The sequence below is a fragment of the Populus nigra genome, chromosome 6, assembly GCF_951802175.1.
Source record: "Populus nigra chromosome 6, ddPopNigr1.1, whole genome shotgun sequence".
NCBI lineage: Eukaryota > Viridiplantae > Streptophyta > Magnoliopsida > Malpighiales > Salicaceae > Populus > Populus nigra.
In genome coordinates, this window is record NC_084857.1 from 19,287,862 (window position 1) to 19,307,076 (window position 19,215).

The 19,215-nt window shown below is 34.5% G+C and overlaps 3 protein-coding genes across 5 annotated transcripts; 1 reads left to right on the top strand and 2 right to left on the bottom strand.

The window, feature by feature from the left end:
* Nucleotides 1-3,645: 3,645 nt before the first annotated feature.
* LOC133697898 (mitochondrial thiamine diphosphate carrier 2-like) lies at nt 3,646-7,906 on the top strand. The gene is made up of 7 exons (XM_062120722.1): nt 3,646-4,065; nt 4,580-4,696; nt 5,325-5,436; nt 5,948-6,075; nt 6,321-6,473; nt 7,111-7,260; nt 7,425-7,906. Exons 1-7 carry the CDS (start codon nt 3,919-3,921, stop codon nt 7,641-7,643), a joined length of 1,026 nt encoding a protein of 341 aa, XP_061976706.1. The 5' UTR covers nt 3,646-3,918; the 3' UTR covers nt 7,644-7,906.
* Nucleotides 7,907-8,480: 574 nt separating this feature from the next.
* Nucleotides 8,481-11,668, bottom strand: LOC133697899 (uncharacterized). 2 transcript variants are annotated; one of them, XM_062120723.1, is made up of 3 exons: nt 11,202-11,668; nt 10,174-10,295; nt 8,481-9,919 (listed from the first exon to the last, which is right to left on the bottom strand). In XM_062120723.1, exons 1-3 carry the CDS (start codon nt 11,356-11,358, stop codon nt 9,635-9,637), a joined length of 564 nt encoding a protein of 187 aa, XP_061976707.1. In that variant the 5' UTR covers nt 11,359-11,668; the 3' UTR covers nt 8,481-9,634. The 2 variants fall into 2 exon arrangements, with proteins under 2 accessions (XP_061976707.1, XP_061976708.1); XM_062120724.1 differs by lacking the exon at nt 11,202-11,668 and having other exon boundaries at nt 10,179-11,186.
* Nucleotides 11,669-12,791: 1,123 nt separating this feature from the next.
* On the bottom strand, nt 12,792-18,032 carry LOC133696045 (uncharacterized). 2 transcript variants are annotated; one of them, XM_062118062.1, is made up of 4 exons: nt 17,891-18,019; nt 17,645-17,714; nt 15,799-16,635; nt 12,792-15,091 (listed from the first exon to the last, which is right to left on the bottom strand). In XM_062118062.1, exons 2-4 carry the CDS (start codon nt 17,648-17,650, stop codon nt 13,313-13,315), a joined length of 2,622 nt encoding a protein of 873 aa, XP_061974046.1. In that variant the 5' UTR covers nt 17,651-17,714; nt 17,891-18,019; the 3' UTR covers nt 12,792-13,312. The 2 variants fall into 2 exon arrangements, with proteins under 2 accessions (XP_061974046.1, XP_061974047.1); XM_062118063.1 differs by lacking the exon at nt 17,645-17,714 and having other exon boundaries at nt 17,891-18,032.
* Between the last annotated feature and the right edge of the window lie 1,183 nt (nt 18,033-19,215).

Below are 19,215 nucleotides of genomic sequence, written 5' to 3' on the forward strand. Positions count from 1 at the left end.
TGTATGTAATATATATGGATTTTTTATTTATTTTATTTTATGATAAAATCGCAAAGGTAAAAAAAGAATTTAATATTTTGATTTACTCACGATAAAGGATTACGAACTTATACGTAAGTCGTATTTTTAATATTCAATGAAAAGACAAAAATTTTAAAATTTTTTTAACACATCAAAGCCATGAAGCAGTTTACCTCAGATAGGGTGCGTTAAAGGTGCTAATACCTTCCCTAACTACAACCAATCCCTTACCTGTGAATCTCTGACAAGACCAGTACATTTGAGTTTCCTAGTAACTCTCAATTAAATACTAGATGGCGACTTCCAATAACTCAAAGAACAATCAAACGAAAACAAAAATCGTCAAACAAACATCGCGCGGGTGACGTGAGACAATGATGATCGAATTTTAGGCAATATATAACGTGTCATCTACCACAGCAGGCAACATGTCATTTTTTTCCAAACAAATACCCTTTAAAAATAAAATATTAAAGATGGGCCAAGAGCGTTGGCTTGCCTTAGGCCCACACACTCGAGCTTTTTAAGGCCCAAACGTGCTAGGGCACCTAGGCTTGTGCGTCTGGCCTAGCTTGCTTTTTTTTCATCTTTTATTTTTTTTCTTTTATCAATTTAGTCCTTCGACATTTGATTTTTTTTTACTTTTTATAAATTTTATCCTTCAGAATTTAGTTGATTTTGAATTAGAGTTCATAATTTATTTTGGTTTTTTTTTATAGATTTATTGTGGTTTCAGACAAATGTCTAGACATTTAATTGTTGCTTAATTTTATGAACATCTATTTTTTTATCGTATAATTAAATAAAAAATAGTTTCAGAAAAAAATAACTATTAATCCCAGTGGAGTACATGACTCGAGTCACGAGTTCGGCTAGTTAACTTCGGTTGATTGAAAATTAAACTTTATAATTTATTTTAATTTGTTATTAAACACAGTAGAGTCAAATGTGTTATCATCTCAATATATTTTTTTAAAATATTATCTTGGACTTTTTTAGGTCAAACCATGTTTTTACTAGTAGTTCTTATTGCTTTTAGACCCACCAAGTCGAGTAAATCAAGTCAAAGCAACTTCTACATAGTTTATTTTAAAATAAAAAATAAAGTTCATATCGAGTCAATCATCATATGGTTTAATTTTTTTTTGTTAAAAAACACGTTAACAATGCCTAAATGTATTTTTACGATCAACAAAAATTGCACAATCAATTATCTAATTTACAACTAATTATTATGATAAAAATCCGAACAAGTAGTGCAATTCTCTTATAAAGAGAAAAGCATAAGCTTAAAATGCAAATTTTCATAGAGAAGTAATCATACACTTTGAAAATGAGAGTGACAAAAGAAAGATTATTTTCAAATATAACCCTCACCACTTCCATAAATCATGTTTGAGTTACCCCCACTTAACCATACGAGGGATGCCCTTCCAAAGTCCTCATGTTGGAGGAGAATCCAACAATAGAGGAAATAAATGACATTACATGTTCTTTTAAGAGCAGTGTATTTGAAAATGTGATTATAATTATTTTTTAAAATATTTTTTATTTAAAAATATATTAAAAAAATATTTTTTTATTTTAAAAAAATTATTTTTAACATCAGCGTATTAAAATAATATAAAAACACTAAAAAATATTAATTTAAAATAAATAAAAAATAAAAAGAAATAAATTTTTTTAAAAAAATTTTGAAACATAAAAACAAATAAATTCAAGTAAAATAATGTAGTATGGCCGCAATATAGCGGGGCCAATTAAAAAATTATATAAATTACAATGCTATATTCGTCAATATTTTATTTGTTAAACTCTTTTTTTTTTTTAATATACTTGTGAATGGGCTCCCGTGTTGTTGTGAATCTGCTCACAAATCATGTTTTGATATTTGCACCACATAAATTTGACTAGGTTATTTTTTTAGCAAAACATGAAATAATGATATTTTCAATAATAGCTTATAAAAAATTATATGTTATCTATTATATATTTCCTTTCAATATTTATACAAAATTAATATATTTTTTGAGTTACGGATATTGTATTGATAAATCATTATCAACTAAAGTATTATATTTTTTAAATTATCACATTTAATTTGAGAGAACTAAATATTTCTTAAATTATAAATATCAAACCTTTTAAACAGAGTCGTGTTACTTCATAACCTAATAAAACTTGATTATTTATGTTGAAGATATTGTTAGACGCATAGTTTTCAGACTCGGCCTGGTTCAAGGCTCAAGTTCCGGGTTTTGATTGGGTCGTCCGGGTCATTTTTTTAATCAAAACGACGTCGTTTTAGTAAAAAACAATAAAAATAAAAGTCAACAGGTTGCAACCGGGTCTTGTCAGGTCATCCGGGTCACCAGATCAACCCCGTCAAATTTTTCCTTCCTCTATTTTTTCTTCAATCCGGCCCGGTTCCAGCCGGGTCCTGGTATGACCCGTCGAGTCGGGCCGGATTTCAATACTATGGTTAGACTTATTTCTTTTAAATTTAACTAATTTTTTATCTTTAATGATTAGAATTATTTTGTAAATCACACACATTAGATTAATTGATAATTAATTTTTAAATACTTAATACTAATATCCATTCCAGATTGCCACATATAATAACAAAATAAATTTTAAACTATACATATTCATTAACGAACAATTAAGAAATAAATTACTATTAATAAATTGTTTTTAAAAATAAATTTTAGAGTATATTCAAATTTGAATGTTCTATCATATAAATATTTTCTAAGACTATGCATCTTGGATTGGTAAATTTTAATAAATAAAAACATATTATCACGAGGTCTCAATTTATTTATTAGTTACAAATTAATTGATTCTATTGATGCATATTGCTATAAATATTTTGAGATTTTCAAAGTACCACATATTATTGAGGAAAATTATTTTGTGTTAGATTGAGTTTGATTTTAGTGTCTCGAGATATAAAAAATAGATATATAGAGGGGAAAATATATATTTTATTAAAAGAATGAAAATTAAGATATGTATTTAAAAAATTGGTATTTAAAAAACATTTCTCAATAAATTCACATTATTTTAAATTAAAAATAAAAATAAAATATTTTATATTTCACTATCTTCACCCCTCTCTTTTGAGATGAGATTAAAAAGAATTAAGTAATGCATTTGATTTAGATAAGTATATATTTGATAATATGATGTATTGTATTTTTTTAATTAAAATAATTTTTTTATATTAATACATTAAAATCATTTAAAAAACTTCAATTTAATATATTTTCAAGTGAAAAATCATTTAAAATCTCTTAGGCGTGATATTATATTGCATAATATTTTTTAAAAGTTTTTTTATCTTAAAAATATATAAAAAAATATTAGATTTTTTTTATCTTTAACATCAAGAAGTTAAAATTATAAAATAAAATATTAAAAAATATTTTTTTAATTTTTTTAAAAAATAAATATACTTTTAAAAATAGATTTTACCGCCCTTTTAAAGGATTTTTAAAAATAAGTGTTCTTGTAATAGACTTGACGACAGGACAAAAGTAAAGTAGAATGACTGTTGTAAAAAAAAAAAACCACAAAAGATTTTAGTCTCCTCCTCCTCTCTAACAACCACCCAGCAAAATCAATGCGTTTACCATTTAACGAGACCCCAAAAAAAGGAAAAAACAGAAATGGCTTCGCCTCTACCTCTCTTTCTTTCTCTTTCCAAGCATCACGAGATTCTTTTGAAAACCCTAACTGAATCTTTGCAGCATTTTCAGTTTTTTCTCCTCTTTTCCTTAAACTGACTGGTCTTTCTTTTTGGGTTTATGTTATTGTTGATATTGCTTGAGAAAGGGAAAGGGGGCGTTTGGTTCGGTTCGGTTCGGTTCAGGGGATATTTAATCAGTAATAATGAGAATGGAGGGGGAGGAGCCAGCAACAGCAGATGGAGGAGGGCAGATAAAAAGGGCGTTAATAGATGCAACAGCAGGTGCCATTGCTGGTGGTATTTCACGTACCGTTACATCTCCTCTTGATGTCATCAAGATCAGATTCCAGGTCATTTTTTTTTAGTTTTTTTTTATTATTATTAATTGTTGAATTATGTGGGTTTGAAATTTGATTGTTATGCTACGATGGGTTTTTGTTTTTCTCAATGAAACAATGCGATTTTTGTACTTCCTTGTTTGGGGTTTTCACTGTCTTGATAAATTGTTCTGTAAGGTTCTGTTTGTTTGATAAAAAAAGTTGTCAATGTTTGTTTCTCTAATGAACACTTTTCAATAGAGCATATCTGTAAAGTTCTGTTGCTCATGTGAATGGAATTAATATGCAACTTGAATAAGAATTTAAAGTTCATGATGGAGGCCTGGAAATGGGGAGTGCAGATCTTTAGTTGAAAAGGGGTTTCTGCTATTGTACACTAAGGAGATCTGCGTGTTAATTTATATATTGGTGTTAGTTATTGTGTGTTTGTCTTTCAAATGCATGGTTGTATATAGGTTATTTTATGAGTCAAAGGGTGTCGAGTGGTGAAGCTAAGAAAAATATTGGGGTGTGTATTTGTTGACAGGTTCAACTGGAGCCAACGTCTTTGTGGGCTTTGGTTCGCAGTAATGTGACTGCACCATCAAAGTACACAGGAATGTTGCAAGCAACAAAGGATATATTTAGAGAGGAAGGTTTACCGGTATGATGCATTCTTTATGTTTATTATTTTTGGATGGATGATTTATTTGGATAGTGTAAATCAAAATTGGTACACAGTTGGTGATTTAATGATACTTGTTGTAGATGAGTATTTAGAAATCTAAGCCAATGATTTGAATTTTACAGAAGCAGGGTTGCTGAACCCCAGGCGGTTTACTCCCAATTTACCAACTTTATGTTATAGCTTCAGTCGAGGTGTGGTATAAATATTAAAGTGAAATGTAGGTTCCTTTTTCCATTTTTCTGAGGATGGGATTTTTTTTTTTTTGAATAATTAGAGGGATCTGAGCCCAGAATTTGAGAATGTGGTTTTTTAACTTATCTATCCATCTTCTTCAGGTAGTAAAGGTAAATGAAACTTGGTTTTCTTTTAGCTACTAATCTCAGCTGTAGATATTCTACGCATTGCTACATACCACAGTTCCTTCACTCCATGCCATTGTGTATAGTGGATGGTTTATGATTTCCAAATATTGTTCTCGGGAGTTCATTCTAGATATTTTCAAAAACTAATTTTGTGAAGGCGATTGCATTTTCCTGGTTCCAAACTTGCTTTTCTTTAAGCTACCATTTTCTTGCTTTTTATCCAAGACGATTGCATGCTGTAGGGTTTTTGGCGTGGAAATGTCCCAGCTTTACTTATGGTTATGCCATACACTGCCATACAATTTGCGGTGTTGCACAAATTGAAAACATTTGCTGCCGGTTCTTCTAAGACAGGTATGATTATAAACAGATTAATATCATCTCAAAATTTGATTCTGGCAATGAATGTTCTATTACGTAGTTTAGCTGTTGTCAGTAAAGGTTTCTTTTGAACATAATGAAAATATTTTTGACTAGTGAATGGATGACATAGACATGTACAAATCAAATATGACCTCATTTTTTATTTTGTTTTCCCTTGCTTATAGATTGATTCAACATTCAGATTAACATAAAACTGATTCAAATTTTGTAATACATTAGCATGAAGTTATGTATGGTGACAGGTTTGGCACAATTTTACTGGAAAATCTACTTGTATTATGCTCTACTGTATGTTTAGAAACATATGGTTCAGATTCTGACTGTCAATTTATTATATTTTATACCTAATGCTGGTGAAGGTCATTGTATCAATGTTATTTGAAAATATGATGGCACTGGAGGTGATGAAATGTTTAATATCTGTCCTGTATACGAATCCTGAAGGTCTCTTTTATTGGCCTGTTTGCTTAATATGATGCAGAGGATCATATTCAGTTGAGTCCTTATCTCTCCTATGCCAGCGGAGCATTAGCAGGGTGTGCAGCTACAGTTGGGTCATACCCATTTGATCTTCTAAGAACCATACTAGCTTCACAGGGTGAACCTAAGGTATAGAATATGATTATTTGTGTCATTCTTATGCTCTCTAAGAGACATGGGCGACTCTCTTGAATTTTCCCTGTGATGATTTTGATTAGTGGAAGTACCAGCTATGCAGAAATAAGTTGACTGCATAAAGGAGTGTATATAATTCACTTCACCCTATTCAGTTCATTTGTCTCTCAAACACTATTTCCAGACACCTTAGAATGATTTTATTACATTTTACTGCTTGACTGATTAGTGCCTTGTAGGTGTATCCAACAATGAGGTCAGCATTTGTTGATATTGTCAGAACTCGTGGCTTCAGAGGCTTATATGCTGGATTATCCCCAACACTGGTTGAGATTGTTCCTTATGCTGGACTTCAGTTTGGCACCTACGATACATTTAAGCGCTGGACCATGGTAAGAATTCAGATCTCTTTTTGTAGTCAAGTGTCTAAGCACTGGACCACAGTAAGATTTTAAAGGGATAATAACTTTTATCTGGAATTGGAAGAACCAGAATGGTATTTGGTCAGAAAGTCAATCTAGTGTGCTGGTAAAACATTTGAAAAAAATAGCGTTCTTGGTCTTTTGGGATTATCCACCCGTTACACACTGAAATTTTAACCAACACTATTCAAAATTCTGTTATAGGTGGAAATATATTGAGAGTGAGACAATTGGAATTATCTGCTCTGCTGTATGAATAATTTTTCATTTTAAATAAAACAGCACCTTGTTAAAGCTGGAGAGACACCTTGTTAAAGCTGGAGAGACACCTTGTCATTTCTATCAAAGCAGTCGCTAACTTAATGGCAATGGAGAAGCTATTCTGTCATGGATTTTGTTGGCCAGTCATCAAGGTCTAAATTTAGTTCTTTACAGCTGGTCAATTGGTTAAGAATTGCAATTTAGTTTTAAATTTTAACCAACACTATTCAAGAATTGAAAGAAGGTTATGTGTGTTGCATGCACTTGGTGGATATTTCATCCTGCTTTCTACACATACATACCAAGCTGTTTTGGACGGTAATACATTTTACAGGATTCATTGTAGGCCTGGAACCATCATAAATCCTCATCCACAAGCTCCATAAGCACAGATGATAACCTTTCAAGCTTTCAGCTTTTTATCTGTGGGTTAGCAGCTGGCACGTGTGCCAAACTTGTCTGTCATCCTCTTGATGTGGTCAAGAAAAGGTTTCAGGTTAGATTATGCATTTTTAATGTTGATTGCTAAAAGCTTATCTTTGTTCCAAATCAATTTGCTACTCAAAAAACTTGAGTTTTAACAAGTGTTGTTGCCATCTATTTCTGTCTTACAGCACTGTCAATGATATTTGATTTTTCTTTGTTTTTTGGCTGCTACAGATTGAAGGACTACAGAGGCACCCAAAGTATGGTGGTCGAGTCGAGCATCATGCTTACAGAAACATGTTTGATGCTCTTCGCCGAATTTTGCAGACGGAGGGCTGGGCTGGTCTTTATAAAGGCATCGTCCCATCAACTGTCAAGGCTGCACCAGCTGGTGCTGTAACATTTGTGGCGTATGAATTCACATCAGACTGGCTGGAGTCTATTTTGACTTGAATCTAACAAAATATTTTTTCTGTTCTCTTTTTATGCATTTTGGTCGTCCCATTCTTCTTGCCCCCGCAGAAGGAAGTGGGGGTGGTTATATTTTGATTAGTCATTTTTAGAGGCTGGATTTTATGCTTGTAGAGTAAACGAGGTAAAAATTAAAATTTAGAGGGTATGGTCATTTTTTGTAGGTAAACGTTGCAGTAGACAATGCTATTATTTATATGCCACTGGAGATCATGGACTGTTCATTAAATCTCTAAATTTGTTCACATGGTGGAAGCTCTGTTGTTGCTGGTTTAGTTATATGTATTTTGATTGTTTAGTAGAAGCGGGATTTCAACGTTGAGATCTTCTTGGGAATCAAGGGGATTGGAGCACAATGGTTTGGCTATGGAGCATGAATTCTCGTCTTAATGTTACTGGGGACCTTGTTTGGGAATTTAATCCTCAAGTTTCTGGGTTTGCTTTTTTGTTACACTTTGGTCGCCAATTGCTGTTTTATTGATTTGGGCATCTGACCAATGTTTGATGAATTTGCAGCGGTTATAAACGTTGGGGATCTTGGCAATGTAATCAATGGAACCACTACCCGTCTAAGACCACCCTTCATGTATCACCGGAGAATAAGCTTGTGACCAGAAACATACTAGTTACGGGCAACAGGCCACAGGGTGGCAACGGCCAACTACCGCAGTGGCAGGTCCTGACCGTGCAGTCCATAGGGAAACCTCCACATCATTGAATGTAAATTGTCACCTATCTATTTCTTTTTTTGGGAAAGGTTTAATTGTATTGAAGAAGGAACTTACAAAGTGAATGAGAGGCATACTTCTCGGAGAACCAGGAAACAAAGAAGAAAAAATAACTGAAATAACAGGCATAGGAACAGTACAAAAAGGAAAAAAAAAGAAAGAAGAGAGAGAAGTCTAAAATAAAAATAGGCTAGGAGACTGGAATGCGCAACATTCCAAAACTACCTAGCCAATTCTAAAAAGGAAACAGAAAAAAGAAAACTACAAACTAGAAAACTAAGAAAGAAATGCAGCCATTGGAGCATTACTCTAAGGATCTAGGAGGCTGCAAACATCTCAGATCAGGGCTGGGATGGTGCATTTGTGCTCCATATTTGTTATGTGAGTTATGATAAGCTAGTAGATTTCCTCACTAGTTGTCTGCGAGGGCTGGTAGCAGTTGCTGAAGATTCTGTTGTTCCTTTCCTGCCATATGAAGAAGACCATGGTGGATGGAAGGAGGCGAGCAATCATGTGGGTGATGTTCTTCTTATTTTGGTAAGTTGATGAAGCTCAGAGAAGCAGATGATGCCAAGAGCTAGCAGGCCATTGCATGTTAGCTTTGTTGTTGATGGTTCCCCATACTGAGGAGCTAGAGTAGTGGCAACGGAACAATAAGTGATCATGAGTCTCCGTATGCAGACCGCATTCTATTCGAGCCATGTGCAGCCTATTCATGGTGCACAGACAACCTAGAGAAGCAAGCCAGAGTATGAAAGAATGGCGGGAAGTTCCCATGCAGAATCAATTGTAAAAGCACCTGAAGGGTGGCCTTTGCAGACGCAATGGTCATCCATGGAAGGGTTTGGATGGAAGTTCATGGAGTCCCAAGTTGCATGTAGGTCCTGGATGTCTTCTGGGAAGTTCCATTGTCACCTTGCTGTTTGCTAAAGCCTTGCATAACTCGGAGTTGATAAAACATACAGGACTGGCATTTTACATATCAGCGCAAGAAACAAGTAGGGGAATAGTTCCCCAACTCTATGTACAAGCAAATAGTGTCAATTAGTGGTCAGAATCAGATTACCAACAAAATTTGCTGATGACATACTCAACAGGACAAATTGTTGTCCAAAATTCTGTTCGCAAGAACGGTCAACTAACAGTATATTTGTATCTTGCTGATTAGCTCTATAACGAAGGACATGGAATTCTGGCATTGACTGCTTTCTTATTCAACAGCGTATCCTAAAAGCCCACAATCTTTCACCAATTGCTTCTCTGTTTATTGTTATCCTCTGGCGGCAGTGATAAGAACTGCAGGACCCCCTGAACTTGTGCAACTTCAAGTCGAAACTTCTCAGCAACTTGCTGGGCGTTCATGGGTCCTTCATGATCATCAGCCTTCCCTTGATACAGGAGCATTATTTGGCGCAGCTGTGCTACATTCAGAGTTCCTGGAGCACCAGGCCTTTCTTCATATCTGCCAGAATCAAGTTTTGTGTTTCTCAGTTTTGGCATGGGCCTATCGTACCTTTCAACCACAGGTGCCTGTCAAGAAATCCAACTGGATTTTCAAATGACGATCTGAAGAGAGAGAAACATGCTGCAGCATATAATTTTCAGGTTGCCATTATCTCTAATTAATAAAGTTATATGATCTTTCTAAAAGAAATGGGAAGGAGAACTGTAAAAGGTGTTTGAGTGACAAGCAATAAATGATAGCATCTATGAATCAACAGTTGATTGAAAAATGTACACAGCAAGAGAAATGTACACAGCAAGAGTGAATCCCAATAACCCACCTCACCTGTTTCAAGCTTTCCTCCGGGCTTAGATTTAATTCTGCCCACCATTTGACTAAGCAACGCATCATAACGAGAATCTCGTTCTTCAAGGACATTGTCAGAACTAATTCTTCGAGCATCTTCTTCCGCGAGGAGTGGTAAGAAAAAAGAAGTGAAAGTAATATTAAGTTAGCAAGTTCCAGTCCTAAGAGTAGCATCCCACAAGCATGTAGAGAGTCACGAAAAAGAACATCCAAAAGACCTTATCAAATACTAGCTCAATATCTGAAGCACAAACATAGATCAATTATCAATACCAACCAATTAATACTATCAAACTATGGTCAAGAAGAATTATCAAGGCAGTTTCCAGATTTCAATATAAATTCTCGAGGACAAGAATCTCTTGATGGGGAGGGTGTTGTTATGAACCAGAGGATATGATGAAGGCTGGAAGGAGTGCAACAAGAAGCAGCAGCAGCAGCAAGTGCATTGATGGATTCACACTTGGAATGTTAGTTAGGAGGTTATAATAACTGTTAGTTAGTAGTTTTAATCAGCTAGGATTAGTTAGTTGACGTAAAGAATGGGAATCCATTGTATATAAAGAGAATTGTAAGAGACTTGGAAGGTAACAATGAGAATTGATAAATTTTGCAGACTATCTGCTATTCTCTCTCCCTCTCTATTTTCTCTTCCTCTCTGTTCTTTCTTAATCTGCTATTCTTCTTTTATCTCTATTCTTTCTATTCTCTCTTCAGATTCTTCTTAATCAACAGTTTGTGCCTTTCAAAATTATCCCAGAAACCAAACAGACCCTTCAAATCATACCAGGGTAACGGGGTTAGAGGGTTAGATTCTATATACAATTTCGAAAGCCCAAAAACTCCTCCATGTGTTTTTGCTTCTGGGTTCAGGAAAAAAACCCCCAAAATAGAGCTCAATTTGTGCTATTTTCTCATGCAATGAACCAATATTTCATCATTTACCAAAAAAAAAAAAAAGAAACTCTTAAGAGAAGCAGCAACATGAAATGATAAACTAACCAGAGCCAAGACCGTTCTCATTGTTAAATTGACTGGCAGTGGAGCTCCTCGAGAACTCAACTTTTTCGGTGGAGGTAAACGGCGGCCTCACCCCGTGTAGAGGTGGGTCTGGTGGTGCCCGGATTCTTCCAGATGCTCGACGAAATGCCTGACCCATTCTTGTTTTCTTTATTATAGCAATTAAATGTCAATGCCAATAACACCATAGCCACCTTTAATTTTGTCTTTTTAATGGCGGGGAAATATGATAGAGCGTGCTTTTGGGCAGCGTAGTAGGAAATAGAGAAACGGAGTAGAAGAAGAAGAAGAAGAAGATGGGAGTGGATAACACGCGCTGGTTTTCTTGATAATATTTTTCAGGAGAAATAAGGGTGACACGTTGGTGGCTTATCTGAATGCCACGTGGATTACATCCTCCTTTGTCTTTCTTTGCTGTGACTCTGATTAGAAAGAACTAAAAAGGTGGCTTCTTGCACTGCATGGTTTCACGTTTCACCCTTTTTGCCCCCCTCCCGTCCCCTCCATTTATTTATTTATTTATTTTTAATTGAAACTCTTTTTACTTAATTAATTAGCTTATGGGATTAGTGAATTTTATTTTCCTAAAAGATTAGTGATAGCTTTTGTTAAAATTAATCAATTAGGATTTAGAATCGCTGAAACCAAATTAAGTTGGTTAAAATAATTCTCTTTGATAAAACATAAGAAAACAACTTAATTTACAAAAATATTCAAAAATTAATAACACTATTTATTACTCATACTTCCATCCATTCCCTCTTCCCTACATTAGGAAAAATAGTAATTAAGCTTCTATCATATTATTTTTAACCATATTTATAAAATCTTTATTTTAAATCTGGTTTGAAAATTGATCTGGTTAAGAGATCGAGTCTCAAATTTTATAGGTTAACTCGGATCAATTCAGAATAATTAAAAATAAATATTTAAAGTTTTAATATTGTGAATATATATTATACATGTTATAAATAATGAAGTTTAAAAAAATATTTTAAAATTTTTTTTATCCCATATAAAAAAATAACTTCTTTCTTGTGAAAATAGAGTATATATACGAAAGGGTTTCAAATCACACATTAAAATAATAATTTTTTTTTAAAACAATAGAATATATATATTAAAAGGCTTTAAATCTCACATTGAAAAACTACTATGTTATCCTTTTAAGTTGAAGTATTTAAACCAAAAAGTTTTTTATCCTACATTTAAAAAATATAATTTTTTTCTAGTGAACATATAGTATATATACGAAAGAGTTTCAAATCTCACATTGAAAAAAAAATTTTCTTGAGAACATAGAATATATATACTAAAGGGTTTCAAATCCCACATTAAAAAGACGTAACTTTTTTCTTGTAAACATAAAATATATATACAAAAGGATTTCAAATCACACATTAAAAAAATAACTTTTTTTAAAAAACATAGAGTATATATAGTAAAGAATTTCAAATTTTATATTAAAAAAATAAAATATTTTTCTAATATTTATATAGTAAACTTTAAAAATGGTTAATAACTAACTAAAAAAATATAGAAAAAAAAAAAAAGATGATATGGGAGTTCAGATTAAGAACAGGAGAATCCATCTGCTTACCAATACTTCGATTCATTATGGATGAATTCAAAAGAAAACAAACACACATTGAGAGGGAGGATTAGACCATACTGGACTTTAGGTTGGATCATGGGGCAATGATTGCCTCAATTAGGCAAAAGGTGATATGGGAGTTCAGATTAAGAAGTATCTGTACTGTCAAATGCTGTTGAAAAACAACACTTTGACTTCTAAGCAACCTTTTCCCCATCTTGTTTTCTGATGTTAGACATCTCGCAAGGTTCTTTGTCCAGTGTAGACGTTGTCTTGGAAAGTTTATAATTCTAGTCTGATCATTGTGAAGTTAGCATGAAGCCGTGCATGTTGCAGTTCGAAGCAAGACAAAGGAGCGCTGCCTCATTCAAGTCTTGAGTACTTCAGCTGCTGAGAAGAGCTGAACCTTCCAGAGTCTTAACGACTCATTCCTATGGTACAGATTGGCAGACCAGCACCCAAAAAACTTGGAGCCCAAGGTTGGAACACCACCCGTGATTTAAATCTGAACCTTGCTGAGCATGTCTCCGTTACTCTTGCACCCACCATTTCTTCTTCTTTCATCTCCTTTAAAATTTGTCATATCAACACTGAAGTTTTCAGTGATTCTCATCTTACTGCGAGCACGTCGTAAAGGCCTCGACATCCGGTTATCTAGTGAAAAATCATCTCTACTCTTCCGCTTCTGCTTTATGCTTAAGAAGCCACAAGCGAGAGCTTCTAGTGCTTTAGTGGTCGGCGGCCGGTTTCTTGTGCTGTGTCTTCGGGTGTTCATATTAGGTGGCTGCTGAGGAATAGAATCACATTCTACCGGTGTAATGCTTTTTTGCCGCCAAAAATCCTCTGTTTGCCTGCTTGCTTGATCATCTTGTACTTCTATCACTTCCATCATTGAAGGTTCCGTTTCAGCATCTTGAGCTACAGGTATGTTCAGGTCAATCAATGCCCGGGATTGAAGTTTCTCATGAGGATGTTCAGCAACAGAGGAATTACTGCTGAGAGCGCATTCATCACTAATATTTGGACTGCCTCTGGGAGAACTGGTAGCTGATAATTTCTCCACAGGTGGATCCACTCGAGAGAGAAATTCGTCTCTAAAATTGGGACCTTCTCCAGCACAACCAAGCTCATCTTGTTTTAACCCATGACTATTAATTACACCACAGCTTGTATTTGTCTGGTCACAAGCAATTAATCTATGTAGATGTTTTGCCACTGGGGCCAAAAGTTTTCTGTCTCCATGTCTTACTCTTCGGGTTGTTTGGCGCTTGATAGCCCTTTTCATCTGCATATCATCACATTTATCAGTTTTCTGGTCCACGGGAATTTCTTCAAGAGCTTTGGTGAAACCTGAACCATTTATAGGGAAACTCTGCTTTAAAGCATTATTTTCAACGCCTTCACTGTCAGAAAATACTCCCTTGTCCAAATCATTCTTTATGGTTTTTATCATGGTACTCTTATTCTTATCACAAGAATCAGATTCATCAGTTGACTCCTTCGAAGAATCATCATCACTATCTTCAGAATCACTTCTAGAGTTGGATATGCTCATCAATCCAACTGGTAAGCTCCTCAGTTCTCTCACCTTTTTTGTTTCCTCAGTGGCAAGACTTGTATCAACCACGGTAAACATCATGGCATTTGAAGTACGGCTTGGAGTTCTAGGTTTGAGGTAACAATGGCGTTGTTGACCAGGAAAATCTCCTTGGTCCAAATTTGTCTTGTTGTTCCATGTGGTTTCTTCCTTGCTACCATCACCCTTATCTTCTCCAATGTCAAGCTCAAGAAGCGTTGGATCCAAAGCAACTTTATTCAGGACATCACTGACAGAATCAAAATAGTGGTCTCCTTTCACTAGTTTCCTTCTTGAAAACTTCTTGATGCCAGGGATCAGAAAGACCAGAGAATGCCTGGAGGCAGCAGCAAAACCATGATCATTAGGCTGTTCAGAATGCCAATCTCTTGCAAGTAATCGAGGCCAAACAGCTTCCCAGAACAGATCATTTGATCGGGCTTTGCTTAAGCGATAGCCACCAGTTAGGTAGTTGATAATTTCAACAGGTGTAAGGGTTGAGCATGCTTTTCCGGTTGGTATTTCTGGACGGACATGAGCAACTTGATTAGACTTCAGAGACTCCATGGCAAAGCCTGTGAGGTCTTGTTTTCCTTTACCAATTCCCACTGCCTCTACGAGGGCATGCAATCCAACTGTCAACTTCAAAGTGAATACATATTCTTCCAGCAACATTTTTCCCTCTCCAAATGCCTTGGCAGCCTGTCAATTGATGAAATTAATATTCAAAGGATAGTGCATTATGGACTACTAATAAACTAGATAAGATCAAAACAAAACAGCCAAGCACTGCAAAATTTCTTTTCAAGAAAGAAAGAAAGAGCCTCAAACATAGGACATGTTTATCAGAAGTGAAACTATGAACTTTGCATCTCAAACCAATGCTCACACCGCCCTTTTCGTGCTGTCATCTAACAATCATTCTCAGTGGAAAAAAAAATTAACTGCAATTTTAGACTTTCACGTAACCAATCATGAATCATTAGCAAACCGTCTTTCCCAATTCTGTTATCACATCTGCTATCCTAAAAAGACAATTAAAGGATGAAAGGAGTACTGTAATAGCATATCATTTGAAGACGCTCCATCTGTCGATTCATGGATAGAGTGCAAACACCTATTCTGTCTGTAGTAATGAAAGTTGAAATATTCTCAAATTTTGTACAAATAATGTGATGCTCTAAAAAGCCAGTAGAATAATATTTGCAAATAGTTCAACAAAAGTACTTAAAACATATTTCTTGATAGAAATTAACTAATCTGGAACATACTTTGTGACTTTCTGATATGTGTGTGCATGTGCTTGTCTTTTATGCATAGTTGCCCATGTGCTCTATAAATAATCAAAACTCAATGATGCATCTTGGCATTAAAGATTGTGCTACATTCAGAAATACTTCATAACATACCTCAAGCAAAATATTTTTGCATTCCTCTGACAATTGCGGAAGCAAACGAGATAGCATCTCATGTTGCCTCGATCCTGTAAAAATCCTTTGCCCATATACACATTTTCTGCTTCTTATTTTACGGCACTCTGACCATTTACGGTGTCTGTCAGACCTATAAAACTTACCATAATAAAATGAAAGTATGTCACGCATCGTCTTGCTCTCAACAAAGTTCTTCACTTGAACAAGATTTTTTCCAAAGATATATAAACCAAGAAGAAAACTGTCCTCCTCTGCTTCACTCCAAGGGTTGTTCACAGAACCAGGAACTAAGGAGTAAACTTTGTTTCCAAGCTTACAAGGCATTTCATTACTTAATTCTGGTTGAAAACATAACTTTGCAGATTCTCCTACTTCCATGCCACCATTCGTTGTAATATCCATATGCTCAACCTTAGCTTTCAAGTCAACTCCTGGAACAATCTTTGCCTCTCTAATGCTTTCGGGTTTTACAAACTTGTTTCTATTGGATGTGTCAGTCAAATCACAAGGATAACCTTGTGGTTCATGTTTAATGCTCTCAACTTCCTCACTGATCCACATTAATGATACAGGCAATCCAACCAAAAACTCATCGCAAGTAGCAGATGAGATTTTTGCATCAGCTGGATTCTCCACAAGCAACCGGTTGGCACATTCTGTCATAAGAGCTGGAATTTGAGCTTGGTACTCATCTCCAATGCGAGGAAGCAGCTCAGGATCTCTGTAGGCATCACAAATACCTGGAGAAAGTGATTGCTCAGCAGATTCATCTTCAGTGCAATTCCACTCGGAATTCCCTTCGATAGCATCCATCTGCAAAAGGAGTTCAAACAAACAAAGATGGATAACTAAAATTTAAAAGGAAAAAATAAACAACATAAAAGGCACAAACCTGCCTTGCATTGTCAGAAAAAAATAAATTAAACATAGGCTTGATGAATATTATGAAGATAACACTTACTCCTACATCACTGATCATGTTTTCCAACCAAAATAGAAATAAAAAAGAATAAAACGTTCTCTAGTTTTCTCGAACATCTATCCTTCACTAATCAAACACAATTTTTTAGCTGTTTTTTAAACAGGTTCCTAGGAATTAAAAAAAAATCCATACTTTTAGCTAGAATTAAATTATTTTCCATATCAGCCAAAATATGCAAAATATTTATTTATTCATTTATTTATCAAAATTAATATTTCCCAAATTAAAGTAGTGTAAAATAAAAGAAAATCCCTCGTAAGAAAATTTAATAAGCTGCAAATGCAAAAATTACATGTATCAATACTCATAAAAACAATCATAACCACAGTTTTACACAAAATCACCAGACCCCAAAAAAATGCATGCACTGAGATAAAACCCGGCAGCTATTAGTAAAAACAAAGTAACCAAGTCAGAAGTCCCCAGCCCCAGATCTCTTTTCCAACCCAAGACCAGCAGCAAAGCAATCCCATATAATAAAGACTCCAACTTTTCAAAGCAAAAAATAAATAAATAAATGAAGAACCCATTACGAACATTTAATCGTTTTATCTACATAACGAATCCCAAACCCCAGAACACAACAAACACTCAAAAGCTTAACGTCCCAAAAACATACTAATACACATCGAGAGAGCACGAAAATATTTACTAGTAACAAAAACATGAATCCCAAAATGATCCCCAACAAAATTCTACTCCTAGCCCTACTTCATAATACTACAAGAAACCGTAAACAAGTCCCAAGAGGACTAACAACATTAAATCCAAAACTAGATACTCTAGAACAATTAAAAAGAACAACAACCAAAAACATTCAAGATAGAATTTTTACTATACCTCCATTGATAAAACACAAAACCCGTCAAAACCCAAGTGTGATGTACAAAGTGAGAGAGCAATATGAAGGCTGAGAGAAGAGATGGGTGTACTTTGTTACGCACCGACTGACAAGTTGTAGATTAAAAGAAAGCAAAACGTGACCTTATATACCCACTTAAAAAAAACACACACACTACACAGCAGCAGCAGCAACATGTATGTATATAAATATATAGTTATAGAGAGAGAAAGAGGGGTGCTTACCTCAAGGAAGCTAGGCGTTCATGGAGGAGAAAGCTTTTACTTCTTGGCAGAGGAAAAAATAAATAGAAATGAGAGCAAAGGTCGTTTTTTTTTTCCTTCTTCCTCTCTCTCTCGTCGACAAAAATGATATCGCAACTCGCAGATTACGTTTAGTTATTTTACTCTCTTTAAGAAGTCGACACTATATTATCTTTCAATGAAATCATTAAAGATTAATATTTTATGCCATTTCGTCGAAAGATGACAATTTTTTTTTACAATTTCATGATTTATGACCAAGTTACACAACAATTAAAGCTTATTCTTAAGACTTTAGAAAAAATATATATATTATATTTTAATATATTTTTAAATAAATAATACTTTAAAAATCATTCGGGACTACATTTAAAATAAAAATATATTTTTTAAATTATCTAGTAGGTGACTCAATAGTAAGAATTTAAAATCAAAAGATTTGTTTTCATGTGGTCTTAGATTCAAGTCATGTAATTACTAATATGATGGCTCGTGAGATTAGTCGAGATACATATAAATTAGCCCAAACACCCATATTAATCAATATATATATATATATATATATATTAAAGGCTTAACATTTTATCATCAAACAATTATTTTCTTAATTAAACAATGAGAATTAAGTGGTGGCCTCAAGATTTGAACTCAAGAAATAAGACAAACCTTCTTAAGTATCATGCCTCCTGATATTATTTCTATTCTTTAACAGTCAACTGGATAATACAAAACATGCGCAGTGCAATATGTACCTCAGGTACTTAATTGCACATCTTCATAGTACGAGGTTCAATGTGACAAAACAACATAGTAAAGGGACGAAAAGTGCCATACAACTAGATTCCCTTTCGTGACTAGCGTGGTTGAAATGTTCTTCGAATAGAGACTTGCCACATCATCAAATGATAAATTATAGGGGGTGTTGATTAGTTGGCAAGAGAGGAGAATACAAGGGGTTGTAGAAGAGTGCTGCTACTAGGAGAAGACAATTGGGATTGTTGAAGATGGTGTGTCCACGCGCTGGATATGAGCGTGGGGATGGAAGATCTTGTCATCTATTGGAATGACAGATATACCCTCTATAGATGCGTGAGGGTGGTGGGATTTTGGTTTTTTCAGGGGGGAGAGGTGTGCGCGCATGCCATGCTATAAATTATAAACAAAACTAAAAGAGAAGATGTTATCCAAGACACAATGCACCTAGGATTGCAACAGTTAATTTCTCATCTTTTTTTATTCATAAAAAAAAAAAAACCCTCTGTTTATAGAATGAGAGTATGATTGTCTTTTTAATAGGGAATAATTTA